The sequence below is a fragment of the Aythya ferina genome (assembly GCF_964211825.1).
Source record: "Aythya ferina genome assembly, chromosome: 2".
Lineage (NCBI taxonomy): Eukaryota > Metazoa > Chordata > Aves > Anseriformes > Anatidae > Aythya > Aythya ferina.
The window spans coordinates 110,040,971-110,056,998 of NC_140297.1; the positions used below are offsets into that span (position 1 = coordinate 110,040,971).

A 16,028-nucleotide genomic window follows, 5' to 3' on the forward strand; every position below is an offset into this window, starting at 1 on the left:
TTGCTATCATATGGAAAAAAGTAAGCAAAAGAAAAGTACGCTCAAGGAGTCAGAAAATACAGAGAGCTGTGATGAAGGAGGATGAAGATATTGAATATATCTCTTAAAAAAAAAAAAAAAAAACAAAAAACAAACAAACAAAAAAAAAACAGATTGCTAGGATTGGAAGATAGAAGGGTGGTACGGGTGGTGAGGTGCTGGCACAGGCTGCCCAGAGAAGCTGTGGGTGCCCCATCCCTGGAGGTGTTGAAGGCCAGGCTGGATGGGGCTTTGAGCAACCTGGTCTGGTGGGAGGTGACCCTGCCCATGGCAGGGGGCTGGAACTGGGTGATCCTTGAGGTCCCTTCCAACCCAAGCCACTCTGATTCTATGATTAAGAACAACAACAAAGAGAATGGAGAGTCTGAAACAAAAGGACTCCTGAAATGGTATAGAATTTGCCTGAACACTAGGTATTAATTTGTAATGAACATTCAGAGATACGAGCAGTGTCACAGAAGATAGAGCTTTTTGATTTCTGTACCTGTACCTGTATCTGAATACACACAACTTAATGAGCTAGACCTGCTTTGACTGCCCACACCTGGAGTTGTGCTTCATTCACCAAGAAGGATAAATGAGTCTGCTTTTTTTTTTTTTCCCAACCAAATTACTGGACACCAGATATTTAGAACCACACAGCAAAAGGGATGGAGGAATAACTGCAAAATGCAGCTATAGTCACTGCATCTCTCAAAAACAAAACAAAACAAAACAACACTATGGCAAGCAACTTCTTTTCCCATTGTAATTGACAGTTTTGACCCTTCATCAATGGTGACTTCAAATCTCTTGACCAGCTCAGCTGAAATGGAGCTCTGAAGAATAGCAGTATAAACATACCTCAGTAACATGCTTTAACTTGTGGTTAAACCTGAAGCGGTACGGCCTTGATGCACTCTGTAACTCCCTTCCAGCAGAGCTATTTTATTCTTCCCTCGTCCACGGCTGCTCTTGCCCTGATGTGGAGCCCTGGCTGATGACGGGACTCGAAGAGGCTCTGAAGAAGTCAGAAGGAAGTCACAGATGGCAGTTGCATGAGGCTAGAAAAGAACTGGAGGAGGTGATGCTGGAAAAGTAGCATTGTGGATCCAGGGCCATGGTGGGACTGGGACACCATAACAGTGTCGTTTGGGAAGGATGGACTTGTCCCTGACCAACATTGCTGGGTTACAGCAGTTTCCTCACCCAACTGATGTAGGCAACCTCTGAAACCCTGCTTGCGAGAGGAGGTAGAGCAGAGGGCACACAAGAAACACAAGCCTACGGGAAGCAGAGCTTAAGCAGTGAGTCAACCTATCATCCTTTTGGTGGGGGCGGAGGGCAGGGAAAGAAATGAAGCCTTGCCATTGATGCCTTCACCTCTACTGAAGGTAGGGAAACTGGGAAGAAGGCAAGTGTGTTTGCTGACAGAAGCCCAGGAACAAGACTCCCAGGAGGTTTTCTCTTGACATACTTGTGCCAGAGCTTCCCTATCCTACAGGAAAACCCATCAGCAGCTTGCATTGCAGAGGTGTAGTCCCCCATCTCTCCTGGTTGAAGTTTTGTGCTCAAACTTCCACCTTCACTGCTGAGCCCCCACATAACAGGGTGATGATGGGCTTGGTAGGGCTGGCGAGCAGTGAAAGCTGAGGCAAGGGCAAGGTCTCAGGGCTTTCAGTGGAGGAAATCCTATCTTCTGAGCAGGAAAACTGGTGGGGATGCAGGACCTGCTGTATGGAGCGGGGTCACCTGGCACAGCAACGAGCCTCCTGCTCAGCCCTCTGTCAGGACACAGCAGTAGGCCCCGCGCACCACTGCCCCCACTACCCACGCAGGGGCAGCCCAGCCCTGCTGAGAGGTGGCTCCATCTCCCCGTCCTCGTGAGGCAGGCTGCGGCCCTTCCCCACCCACGGCTGCTTCTGGCGTGACTCAGAAACCACCTCCTCACCCCTCAGCCACTTCCTCTTGTTTCTTGCACGGCTCTCCACCAGTCTCACATGAAATCGAGTAGTACAACATAGGCACCCCAGTAGCTTTTACTCTCTGGTTAGGTCTGCTACAGAGTAAAGAATGGGTAAGGATTGAAGTGACACTTACCTTCAGAGCTTGAAGGCTCTGTCAAGACCAGATCGCTTGTCCTAAACAGCTACGCGAAGCAGTAATGTGTGCTGTAATTAACTTTCAATCATTCTGCTGAAAAACCCTGAAAATTCCCCTGGTGAAATTCACTGAAATCTTTGACAACCGTTACACAACTCCGGAAACCATCCTTAATTTCCTGTTGGCTTCTTCCACCAGGGAGATGCACCAAACTACACCAGTAGTGTACATACTGTTCTGACCATTGAAGCCAAGAGATGAATTTCAAGAGGAAGCATTTCTGATGGAATAGGTATTTAATCTAATCAAATTCAGGATCATCCAGAGGTTGAAGGTTGAGGTGAAGTAGATGCCAGAAGGAAAATAAATGCATTTTAAAAAAGTACTATTTAAAAAAAGGTACTATTATTATAGTTATGGAGTACAGTAGGACATTTTCTTATATGGCTAACACTCCATTATGATTGCCTGTTTCAAGTCTGTAGAGCTGAAAAACAAGAAAAAGGACTGAGGCAGAGATAGCAGAATCTCTGTCTGATGTTATATGCTATCTATTTTAATGCTATAAATCTGTTTTCTTTAAGAACAGCACAATTTGATGTCTAAAATAATTTAGACTATTAAGATATGAGGCTTTGGAGAACCCCTCCTAACCTAGAATGCATTGCACCCATAATTTGAGGAGTTTTATTAGAAATGTCATCCAGATGTGCATTCGTGACCAGCATTATGAAACTTATGACCTGCAGAATGTCATGAGGTCTTTAAATTTAATGCCCCTTTTCAGAAAAAATGTATACTAAGTGCTTATTGCTGGGTGAAATCGGTAGAGAGGATATTAACTTACACTCCAACGCAGAAATTCTTGGAGGCTGGTGTGAATCAACACTTCCACATCCTTAAACAGTACAGTCATTTACATAGTATAAAACTACTACTTGAAGCTATCTCAAGTTTAGCTTTCCAAGTTTTTCAACCAATGGAGCCTATTTTCAGCTACTCAGTCTGAGCTTGACTGAAATTGTATCTTTGAACATGTCTGGTCCTTTTCTACCATGTACATTACTAACACCCTCATGATGCAATTTGAAAACTAGAGGTAACCTTTGACTCCCTCTTTTTTGTGGTCTCATTTACCTGTTGAATACTTTGTCTAGCATTTTAAAACTATTTCTTAAACCATGAAATATTTAAATTTCCTTTAGGCATTTAAGAAAGCCAAACAAAATCATCATTTATTTTTTTTTAAACCTGGAGACATCCTTACAAAGTAAACAGTTTCCCCAACATAATTATTTTACCTCCTGTTTCAGCCTATTTCCAACTCTTAAAATATATGCACAGTTCAGCTGTAATTTTTTTCCCCTTTTGATATTCCCTACTTAAATCCTGATGCCATAGTTACAATTACAGTATAATTATGGATCAATTTTTATCTGCTTAGCAGGAAGGCTATTTTATGAGGGTTGTTGGAATGCAGATGTTAAGAAGAGTTTAGCACTGGACAATAATACATTTCATTTGTACCCATGCAATGTCTTCCTTTGCCACTCTCCCACTCCACAGAATAGCCTCCTAGTAAACCTGTTACACTTTTCATACTCACTACTTTGTTTTCTGCATTAAGGAGAAACTTCTGAAGGAAACATAAATTCCCATGCCAACACTTTGGACATAGCCTTAGATATTGACTTCTTGTTAACTGTCTGAAACCTCCACAAATAGCTCTGGTTAAATTTCAATACTTCTTTAGCCCTCTCTTTATTGATACTACAATGCCTTGACAGTTCACAAGTTAAAAAGAGTAACCCAGAAATTTCTCTTCCCCAAGACACCTGAAATTCTCATTTTTTAAACAGTCTATTGGCTTAATTAATGCAATCGGTTATACTGGCAGTGTTTCGTATTGCAGCAGTTTTATTGAAAAGTTTGATTTTTTTTCATAAATAAAAAAGGATATATTTAAACTTTTTTTCTCACACATGAACATAAAAACTCTGAAAGCTTTTAGAAATGAAAATTAACTATACAAAAATTAGGCTATCAATGTTAAATACTTAAATTTTTGTTCCTACTAACTGAAATACATTTATATCTTCTATCAGTATAAAAATCTTCATAACGGGTAATACAACATGAGTTATTTCCTTTAACTGAAGTTATTCACATTTTCAATACATTTATTTCCAGCAACTTTCATCAGTCTATGCCTTTCTCTTTCGTGGAGTTCCATTAAGTTCTGAAGAGGATAGTTGCAGAAGTTGTTGCTGCTGCTGCTGCTTCTTTGTGGGAGAAGAAATCCATTCTTCTGAGCTTAAAAAAAGTCACAAAAGCTTATAAATGTTTGATTTTAAATATTTATCTCCTATAACTGAATGCAAATACACAGAGCTCCAGCCAGTATAAATATCATAAACCTTATTTTTATGCACAGCTTCTTATTCTCATAATTATTTAGTTAAAATAGGAATAGCATCAGGTTAAATATCAGATAATTCAAATACGTAATCACTTAAGTTCTGTATGTGGGTAAAAAAACAACAGATATACAAGTAAAAGGATAATTATGTTACATACCTTACCAGTTATCCCAGACAGTTAGCTAGAAAAAGCTACATAAGAACAATCTTTCTGTTCATCTGCCCAGTATTTGACATGGAATGTTGAAAGAGTTTAAAGACCTAGCCATCTTGAATATTTCTAGGGTATAAGAGCTGAAAATACCAGAAAATTGTGGGAACATGTGAATGCATAAAGATGCTAATCAATCACTTCATAAAGGGAAACAATTAGAATTAGTGTGCAAATCTTTAAAACGAGCGGAAACAACAAAAGAAACCTTTACAGGAAATAAAAATTCCTCTGGAAGTCAGATGGGCAAACTCTAATCACTGTTGGTTATTGCACACAAATATTAAAACAAACAAACAAACAAACAAACAAAACTCCCATGCAAAAAAAAAAAAAACAAAAAACTCCCACCACCAACAAAACCAAACATTTTTCCTTTGAATTCTGACTATGGGAAAGTAATGACTACATTTGAAATAGACTTACCTATACAATTTTTTTACCGTTTCTCTTCGCATTCTTTTGGGAGGGATGGGGGTGTCAGATGCGTCTAGCATTATAGACTGAAGTAACGATTCAGTGACTTTATCTGATGGAGTCATACCTATTAAAAAAAATTGCAGGTAAGAACAAATTAAAAAAAAAAAAAATAATCCTATTGGTTATAAATGGGACCCGTAACAGTAATGTTACACTTTCCAAATAATGCTTTAGACATGTCATACATTTTATAGTTACCTTATACTTGAAACTGAGTTCAAAGATGAAAAGGAAAAAAATCTTTTTGCTTTAAATAAAGTTATCACCGGGTAAATGTTGATTTTTGAAATGTATTTTGAAGCATCACAGATTACTTAGTATTGACATAAAAAACATTTCTAACTATGAAATACTATCTTTGCAGAATTAGGGGTGTTTCTTTTTATAGTGCAATGTTTTGATTGTGTTTCCTTAGCAAAAGCAATTCATCTCTTTGCCTACGCAGTCACTTCAAAAAAAATTTCAATGTTCTCTACCACTGGGCAAGCCGGACCAATACAGTTATATAATCTCACATTGGTGAGATCATAGTGTCTTGTGAACATGAGACTAACTGATCATATTTTTATTATTTGAGCACATTACAGGGCAGTGCTGTAACAAAACAAAAAGAGTTTTTATATTCTTTACTGAAAATGAGATCTCTCTAAGCTTTTAGGTAATTTTAATGATTTTCCTTCATAGGTTGAAGCTGTTAGCTTGCAAGTATGGAATACATCTGGATGTAGTTAACAGATCTCCTCCTTTAGGACACCAATTGGTCTTAGCACAATGTACTACATTAACATACCCAATTTTTGTTCTATAAGCATGAGATTCTTTTCTTGTTCGGCAAGTTCCTGTTTTTTCTTTTGCATTTCTGGAGTGTTAAGTGACCGTAAGTGTAAATCAAGGTCCTTATTCACACTATCAAGTTTCACCACAGCTGCACGGTATTGCTGAAGAAGATCTAATGGAATAATAAAAACAATAAAACACAAAACAGTAAGCATGCGGTCCTTTAGAGGTAGAAGGCTACACCAAGTATGATCTAGACAAAGTATAAGATTCAGTATAAAATTCACAACAAAAAATCTTCCAAAAGCACTATTTAAAATACCACCAAAACTTATAGTAGACCAGTGTCTGTTCTTAAAATGACTGTAAAGGGAGGCTGAAAAAAATCAGACAGTATTATCATTTTTTCTTTTCATTCTGAACAGGCATTTAGATCCCAGTAATGTACCAGCGAACTCTGAGAAACACTTCTTTACACAGCATGTTGCTTGTGTGCCCCAAACTGAACTCTCTACCTTTGATGCCATTAAGTGTGCTTGTTCTGCTTTGAGCGCTACAAAGCTGAAGCTTGTATTACTGACTTGAATTGTAGTCCACCTTGTGGAACAAGAGAAAATAGTTTTCTGAGTTTCATTTGTCACACCTACAGTCATTTAAACAAGGCAACAGCAGGAGACTCATGTAAACAAGTGTACTTTGCTGACAAACTTTGTTACTCTTGTTAAGGTAACTGACAAAGACTTTTTCTTTGTCCAGACACTGAAGTATGCCAAGTAATAAGGAAACATTTCAAGCACGTTAGCATAGACTCATTCATTATACTTTGTTGTGAGTATGAGGTAGCTTGCAGAAAGCTTAACTGAACAGTAAGTTATTTTTATTTGCCACGGGATGAAAGCATTCACAGTTACTGCAGAATGACAATGGGCACTGTAAATTTTAGTACAGTTTATTTCAGAAGTACCCTGTCAGTGTCATCACAGTTTAAGTAACTACTTTCCTTTTATGCTACAAACATAGAAGGGCAATTCACAACTTATGTCAAGGCTGCAATCCAGCTCAAAGTAAATATTATATAATATAATAATATAGAATTCCTCCATATAGATTTCTTTCCTTTATTCAGCATTATTTTCATTTAAATGCCTCATAACTATCCAAGTGAAATTAAAACATAACCTTTACTTCTACCATAACTGTTCCTGTACTAAACTATAAAAAATTCCAGTTTAATTCACATTTGGTAATAATTGAGTTTGACAACTGAAAATGTGTTCCCAGGGAAATATGAAATGTGCTAAAATCAGCATGCTTTAATCTGTAGCTGAAATGCTTAATATGTTATTCCTAGATGCAATATATTTTTACTGAAAGGGCAAGGAAGGATCTTTTAAGCCTTTTTTTTCTCCCTTAAATGGTCAATGTTAAGTAGTTTGCTCATATATAAGACTAATCCAATAGGAACACATGTCCTCTCTACCTTCCACCCACCCCTCCACTCTATATCGCATGTTTCTAGGAATACTGTCGTGGAAAAATTTTGTGTCCTTCCTTTTGAAAATTAATTATTTAGGACAATCCTAATTTGTGAATAAGACTTCTCAATGTTTTATAAATCAGTCAGGTTGCTGTCAGAAGCTGCTGTCTTTTAACTTCATTTATAACTTTTGATTTTTTGATTTATGACTTTTTAAAAATACTGCTTTTACTTTCAGGAAATGCAATAGCTCTAGCTTTTAAGAAAAGGGAAATTCATAAATAGGACACTGTAAAAGTCATACTTCCCAAAATAACGTTATGTTGAAGTTTTCCTTTTTATGTTACATAAAGGAATAACAAACATAGTCAAGCAATATAATTTCAGAAGTTCTTTATTTACATGATCTCATTAACCCACCTATCTGTCCGGAGAATGTAGAGTAAAGTTTTGGCATGGGTGCTCCAAATACCATTCCTCTGAGTTTATCCATTGGAGGGGCTTTATTCTGAAGGCCTCCAAATTTTCCATTGCTGCGAATTCTGTCTCCTTCCCTGGTCAGCAAAGTAGGGCAATGTGTAATTTTTACAACCTACACAGGTACGAAAAGTGATACTAAATTAGTAAATTAATGGAAAATTAAGTTTTTGGGAATGTTATTGTGATGCTTTGCATCTTACAACTACAAAGCAGTTAGTTCTTAATAAGGCCATTTTATGAAATCCTATTTCTTAACTGTTGCTTTCAAGTAATACAATAAATACATTTGTGCCACTGCAAATGATGAAAAATGAATGAAAAAATGATGAAAATGAGGAAAACTATTTTGTTTTTTTGCCTTTTTTGTTGTACCCTCAGATTTTGAGAGAACTCAAGAGCAAAATTTAGTTCTGTACTGGAAGAAAGCTGATTATCATCATATACTGTAAAGTAATGGCAATACATGTTAGTGTTGGTAAAAAAAAAAGTCAGCACTTTTTTTTTTTTTTTTTTTTTAAATGCGTGACATTCAAAGCATCTGAAATTTAAGGGATTTACTTCTGATAGCATGTTCAATAAAAGTTTATATATATAATCTGCGATGGGTGAGGGTGACTGAAACAAATGGGGTGAAAACAAGACCAAATGAAATGACCCAGACCTCATTTTGAGAAATGACTGCATATACAAACTCCTTTTCTTATTACAAAAGGTTTAAATCACTGTTCTCACAGTGTAATTTCTTACACTTCTGAAGAAGGGAAAAAAGAAAGATTATCCATCCCCAAAAGCTTACTGGTTTGATCAGTACAGTTCTAAATCCTTATGCTCAATCAGAATTCAGTTGTGACAACCTTATGAGCTGTAACAGAAGAGCCCAATGTCAGGACTACCTCAGACACTCTTGTCCGGTGAAATTTGTCCCATTAAACCGAAATAAAATGGCTCAGAAAAAGGTCTACTAAGTTTCACATCAAGATCTTGGTCATTTTAGTGGGTTTGAAACTTTTTAAGTCACGATCTCACAGCCATCATAATTTCATGATCCGAGGCACAGACTTGTTTCATTACACATTCAGGGACTGGGAAAGTCCAGGAAAACTTACATTTAACACTAAGAGCAAAACTACAAATGTTTGTCTCTAAAAACATGGTTCCATGCTTCATGTCAGCATTCACAAAATGGAAATTTTTAAATGGAAGTAATTTTGTCAGTGCCAATAGAGAAAGATTCCATTCACTGTTGGGAATCATAATTGACTTATTGATAATAAGCACACTTATAACTGAAGTGTCATTAAACTTAGCAAGTAACCACTCAGTGTTTATTGTGTATCGAATATGTAGCCACGTAATATGTTTGTTTAAAAAAAAAGTATCAAGAATAACTGAAGCATACCTCTTTTCTGTAATGGTTTGCAGCATCCAAGTTATCTATAATGATGGTGTCACCCAAGAGCATCCCAAACACTGGAAAACAGTTTTTTGAGATGTGAAATTTCTCTAAAACAAAATAACTTAAGTTTTGAAAAATTAATTCTGGGGCATCATTTGAGCAACCTGGTCTAGTGGCAGGTTATACCTGCTCATGGCAGACGACTTGGAATTAGATGACCTTTGAGGTCTCTTCCAACCCAAACCATTCTGTGATTATTATAGCTTTTCAGGTAAGTGCAAGAAAAGTAACATATGCATTAACTTTTTCAATGAAATTTTATTCTGAGATAATATAAATATGCAACCTTTTGTTTTCAGTAAATAATTCATAAAATAACTTAGTATGTTTAATTGCCTTATGGCATAATTGACTGTATTTTCCACCACAACACTCTCTTGATATCTATTATTTACATTTATAAGGACATAGATAATAAAATCCCAAGTTTTAGGAAATGACATAAATGATAACATTTTTAGTCCTCCTTAAATGGAGTTCTTGGTTTCTTAATATTCACTGGATTATTAAGAAAAAAACATTAACATGTTGATCCAACTGATCTGATCTTAAGATCTTCTGCTAATAAAAGACTGTTCTATGCAAAATTTAATTTGATATAGCCTTGGGTGAGATATGTCAAGCTACATGGTTTCGAAATTTCTCCAGAAAAGTAATAGCTTATCTGCTAATGGGGGACAGAGAAGAATTTATAAGTAAACTTTCTGGCAGCATCTAATGTCCTGAAAATTAACTTTTTTTTTGATATACATATTTTAAATTAACAATAGACAGGAATATTTTCATACTGGGAAGCTGTGACGTAAAACAGAAAACTTACTGAACTAATTACAGATTACAACTCTTGATATAAAGGGGTAGACCTACTTAATATAAGCAAAGGAGTGTAGGGTAGGTACTGCTATGTTGTTAGAAAGAGCAGAGGGATGCTGGATCCCTAAACTGAAATCTACATAAAATCTGAAAGCTTATTCTCACTCTAAATATTTAAGCACAACAAAAAGTCAGTTACATGTTGGTCTGAGTGTATATTACAAATCTATGCATTACACATTCTTGAGAGGAGTAAGACCGGAAAAAAAAAAAAAGTCTAAAAAAAAGGTCATTTCCGTAATAAGTGTTTTTTCTATAAAACTAATATGGTGGTCAGCTTCTGCTTGCACTCACTTGGGAATTAGAAAGGGCTGCAGTAATTATACAGTGGTCACTACTGGTATTTGCAAATGTCTTAATGAAAATTACTGAGTGAGTTTTGATTTGTGATTTTTCTCTATCTCATCTATTAAAAAAGAAAACAATTACTAACAGTTTCTTTAATATCATTTACCTGTTTGACAGTGCTCTACATTATCTGGAAACGTTAACAGATCTCTGGCAAATACAGGATTTCCAACAGGTTTGAAGCAGATTTTTCCATTTCTTAAGTGAGGTAAAGGCCTAGTTAAAGAGTGATGGAGGAGAACATAAATAAATAAATTGTCCTCATTTCATTATTGCTTCTGACAATCTAGTCAGAGATCTAAAACTGAACTGAATGCATCTTAACACTTCCACATTAGGGGACAGATGATCCCAACATTAAGATACCATTTAAATTAAGGATGTTTGGGTGGAACACGGATTTTTAATGACACATGTATCCAACAATTTCATGTGATTAATTTTATGGGCAAGTTCTTTAAAAATACAATTGAGAATTTGGACCTTGTAAATACATCTACACATTGAGTCTTTTCTAAAAAGGCATTCTTTATAATATTAATAGGCATCTGCATAAGCAAATTATTTTCAGGTACAGAATTGTGATATTTTCCTTTATCTTCCAGGAAACCAAAGCAGTACAATTAATTCTATTACCACAGATAATTTTAGGCAATCTACTCAAGAGTTAGATTTCTTAACAAGATAGGAAATGATTTGAAACACTAGAATTATTAAATAAAGCAAAGTTCCTGCTCTACAAAACATGTAGAGGTGAAGAAAACAGATGGCAAATTGTCTTCTCAAGGGAAATACTGTATTCAATAAAGAACAGTGTTTAGTTAATTAAATATATAAAGCTAGGATTTCAGCTAACATTTCACGTGACATCACAATTCTTAATATTACGAAGTTAGAAATTTTTAGGTTTTGAATCTTTAATAAGAGTGAAATTTATAAAGAAGCTAGGGAAAAAATATTATATACTTATTAAAAGTATGTTATACAAATGCCGTTTCATCGTTTTTTTTCTCTACCTGTTCCAATCAGGGAGCGTCTTCTTGTAAATAGAATCAAGGGGTAGCACTTGTTGTCGACCTTGAGTTTCATCAAAAATACTGCGAGCTGCTTCAGTAGTCAATGTGACTACACAGTCCATGTCGCTGGCCAAATGCCAGGAGATAACTTTTGCTGCTTCATTATCCTCAATTTGCGCTAAATGTGCAATCTGTGCCATAGAAGTTAGAATAGTCAAAACAGAAGCCAAGACCACATCCCCTTTGCAGACTAATCACACTCCTACTGCAAATTCAGTGAGACATTTAATTCCCCTGTTGATGGCTCTGTTAGAAGAGCCATGGATGGGATGAGAATGCTATCATTTTCTTAACACTCCTTCTCAGGAATTACTAGGATATTCAGTTGGCTAATTTTTCATCACTACCACTTCCTAGAATTAAAAAAACTCACTTTAAGGCTCTATGGGAGAAAACTCACCTTCCCTAAAACATCTTGGTTGCCTTTTGGATAGTTTGGGAGGGTACAAGTTCGCCTTGGCTGTTTCATTACTCCTTCTTGATCCAACATCTTTTGTTTTATAAGAGAATCCACATACTGAAGCTGAGAATTGAAATTTGAAGTTAGCAAGCATTTATCAATGGGCCAAATTGCAGAAACGATTACTTTACTTGTTGTCAATCAAGTTCTGAACAAAAGCATTCAGTAATCTAAAACAGGCTGTAAATATATATGGGGACACTGCATATAATCTCAGGGGAGAGTAAAAGGAGACATTGCAATTATGACTATAAGCTTATGTATGTATTTATTCCTTTATTTATTGAAGAAAAGCTCTTCTCACAAAGAACTACTGGAGCTTCAATAGAGCCAAAACTGAAGAAAGTTGTAACCAGCAGGAAGAGTGAATGTACAAGAAGAAACCATTTTAGGAGTTGACTATGCCTGAAAAATTTAGCCAGCAGGAGGAACTTAGGTACTGTGACTGCAAACGTTGTATAATTTAAATTTTTCTAATTTGTGATTAATGTCTGTAGCATATTTTTATTTGATCTGAAGATAAGGGATAATTTACCTTTTTTTTTTTTCCCCAAAAACATGAGTAGTTTGAAAACTTACTTATAAGTTTTCTTTAAAATGTAATTGGATCTTTATGGGAAATCAGTAATGGAATATATTGCCTTGAATCTTACAAACTTACTTTTACATGAGCTTTTGCAGTAGCATATGAAATGCTCTCTTCACTGAAAAAGAAGTGTTTTCTTTTGAGCTATTTGTAACAGAATATATCCAATAAATTGATCAGCCTTTAAAAAAAAACATTATTAAAACTAGTACTATCAGTAAGCCACTAACCTTAACAGAAAGGCAAAAACAAAATCAGGACATAAAATGACAGAGCTGTTACTTTAAGAGATACATACACTACCAAAAATAAAATAAAATAAAATAAAATAAAAATTAAAACGAAGTTTGGCACTGATCCATATATTTTCCTCGTGGTTTAAATTTTCAGGGTTTTGTTAATAGGTGCTTGTGTATATACTAGTGTGATTCGATAATGTTATCTAATGATGCCAACTTCATATTAAGATTTACATTTATTTTAAGATGTTATGGAGTTTAGTAAGAAATGAGCCATACTGTGTTAGTCTGTGGTAATTCAATCTGCTGTTTTTTCAGTTCATTCTTCAGGTGGGTTTCTCTTGTTTCAGCTTCTTTAACCTGACCTGAAACCAATAAAATCAACACAGAATAAGGATGTATCGGAAAGCAGGGGAACATTTATTGCAGAATTTCTTCAACTTTTCAGAATCATGTCACCCACAGCTGATGGTAGCTACTCCTCAAAATACTAGCATAAAATATCAGGATTTGTCCACAGAAATTTTGTGATTTGTCCATCTCATAAGCAATTTCAGAAGCTAACATCTCCTTCAGCTTTGCAAACAAATAATTCATCAAGTGAATTGTTTCTTGCTGTCTCTATTCAATTAGTTTTATCTGTATTTGAAAATATTTTTAAGCATAAAACATATAATTGTTCTCTAATTTACTATTTTGAGATACACATAATTCTGAAAACATGAAGCAAAACTTTTTGCCTCTCTGAAATTCAGGAATTTGCATCCATAATGGGAACATGCAGTGGGCAAGTTAGAGAAATGTAGGTCTGTAGTAAAATTAAAAGAAACAGACACAGCTTCCAACTCCAGCATGCATTTAGTTTTACAACAAAAAAATCAAAATACATCTACTAAAACAAACCTTCTGATCAATATGATGAAACAAAATATAGTGCAAAGAAAATAAACATTTTCGTTCTCCTTCTTCTCTCCCATTTCCATAAACAACTGCTTCCTTCACACTGCTCTATCATTTAACAGACTTTCACACATCCATTGTAAAGATGGGAGTGCAAGGCAGTTATGGAAAAACGGGATCTTAAACGTTTTATTCCTCCTTTGACAATTCTGACAAAAAAAATACTACCTCAAATCAGGACCCTTTATAGGTGGGGTACATGCAGATAACTAGAGGCTTCTCTTCTAATGCAAAAATACAATCATTCCACTTCCCTCTAATTAATGTATCTCCTGACTTTAATGCTGATCTTTCTCCCCCTCCCTATATTGACAAAATTGTTAAATGGAAAAGAAAAATTCCCAGGAAATAGATGTATATATTTGATTGAACTTACATCTCATTTCAGCTACAAGCTGATTAGTAGTATCAAACCAATTTCTGTAAACACCTATGGACTGAGATAATTGGTCTCTTTCCCTTGTAAGTGTTGCCATCTGTTGCTGCTTCTTGTAATCTACACAAAGAAACACGTATTTTTAGAAAAAAATACACTAACACAGTTTATTTAAACATCAGCAAAAATCTGTTAGGCCATTACACACTTTCAAAGTAGCATTATGGACCCAAGCATAGCTGCTTCTAAAGACAAGAAAGCATTTTAAAGTAATTGAAACATACCATTGTAAAACATAAACGACAGACGGTATGGCTCCAAAGGCTTTCTCAAAGCCGGCAGATCTGGCTCAAATACAAGAATATATTCAGTGCTATCTCTTCCAGGACTGTTTTCAGCCAGCACTAGATTCTAATTTGAAAAGAAACAAACAAGCAAACATAAGTTTATGTTCACACCCGAGGTAACACACAAAATAAAGTAAAACAATGCTCAAATACTAAGTCTTATAAAATTACTTAACATGTAACATATGTATGATACTACTACTAGTCTTAAATATCAGTTTGGAAATGTCCTTTTCTACCTAATAAAAGGAAGTAAAATTTGAAGGTTTACCACTAAGCATTCTGTTAAGAATTAAGATTATTTTACCTGTTTAAAAAGTCCTATTATTTTTAGCTATATATTTTGAGAGACATGCTCAGAAAAAAATATTTTCTGCACCATCCCACAGGCAAGATTCTCTCAGATGCACTCCAGCATGTGAACAAATGCAAACATTAAAAAGAAAGACCAAATGCATAAGCACAGGGAACAAAACCCAATCTATTCCCAGTGCTGAGTTAAAGTTACTGTTGTTCATGGAAGTAGACAGCACGTCCCAAATGAATGAAAAATATGTCTCTAGAAACTGACAAGAACATCCCATTTCTCAGAAGTTTCTTTTACATATATGTAGATAAAGCAAGAAATAAAACCCTCCTTTCTTTACAAACAGAAAATATTATAAAACCATAAAGAATGGTAAACAGAAATAAAATTAGTGCAGGTAATATCTAAATGTACTGTTACTTTGGGAAAGGTATCATGCATAAAATGAATAATGTTTATAATAAAACTCATGTTTCCACCTTTAACGTGTAGAAATTGCTACTCAACTGGCCAAATCAAGAGAGGTGGCTGCAGCCTAAAAGAAGAGATAGATATATAACCTTCAAAGATAGTCTTCATGGCTTTCAAAAAATATTGCAGCTACATATTTAGTCAGGATAAGTCTGCAGCAGAAATACCTTTTCCTTTGAAAATTTATGCTAATAGAAACCTATTATACCTATATAAATTTATGCTAAACATTTTCCTTCATTGAACAAGTTCAGCATTCATGATCCTCAACCTAGGGGTAAGCATGTCAGATCATCACTGTCATTACGTTGATGCTAATTGCACATGATTATAGTCCTAAACAAGATGTAACAATTTCAAGGTATTTGAAAAAAACACTATTTTTTCCCACCCCCCTCCATTTACTAGTCATTTGAAATGTACATTAAATCACAACCAAAAAATCCTTTCCGCATGAGCTTTGTGAGTTGCCTGAAGTCAAAGAACTCAGTGCAAAGTAGACAACTGAAAACTGTCTGAAGAGGAGGAGATAGGATTCACTGAAGTGGAATTACTGCCAAGGG

At 35.4% G+C, this 16,028-nt stretch overlaps 1 protein-coding gene across 2 annotated transcripts in view; it reads right to left on the reverse strand.

Moving 5' to 3' along the window:
- Positions 1-4,018: 4,018 nt before the first annotated feature.
- SMCHD1 (structural maintenance of chromosomes flexible hinge domain containing 1) overlaps positions 4,019-16,028 on the reverse strand; it is a 79,628-nt gene continuing 67,618 nt past the window's right edge. For both annotated transcript variants that reach the window (XM_084510688.1, XM_084510689.1), the window contains 11 exons: positions 14,625-14,751; positions 14,341-14,460; positions 13,284-13,369; positions 12,120-12,242; positions 11,660-11,850; positions 10,750-10,859; positions 9,366-9,436; positions 7,907-8,078; positions 6,023-6,181; positions 5,179-5,296; positions 4,019-4,434 (listed from right to left, as the gene is read on the reverse strand). In XM_084510688.1, the coding sequence (XP_084366814.1) occupies positions 4,326-4,434; positions 5,179-5,296; positions 6,023-6,181; positions 7,907-8,078; positions 9,366-9,436; positions 10,750-10,859; positions 11,660-11,850; positions 12,120-12,242; positions 13,284-13,369; positions 14,341-14,460; positions 14,625-14,751 (1,386 nt within the window). In that variant the 3' untranslated portion in view covers positions 4,019-4,325. The remainder of the gene's footprint in view (positions 4,435-5,178; positions 5,297-6,022; positions 6,182-7,906; positions 8,079-9,365; positions 9,437-10,749; positions 10,860-11,659; positions 11,851-12,119; positions 12,243-13,283; positions 13,370-14,340; positions 14,461-14,624; positions 14,752-16,028) is intronic.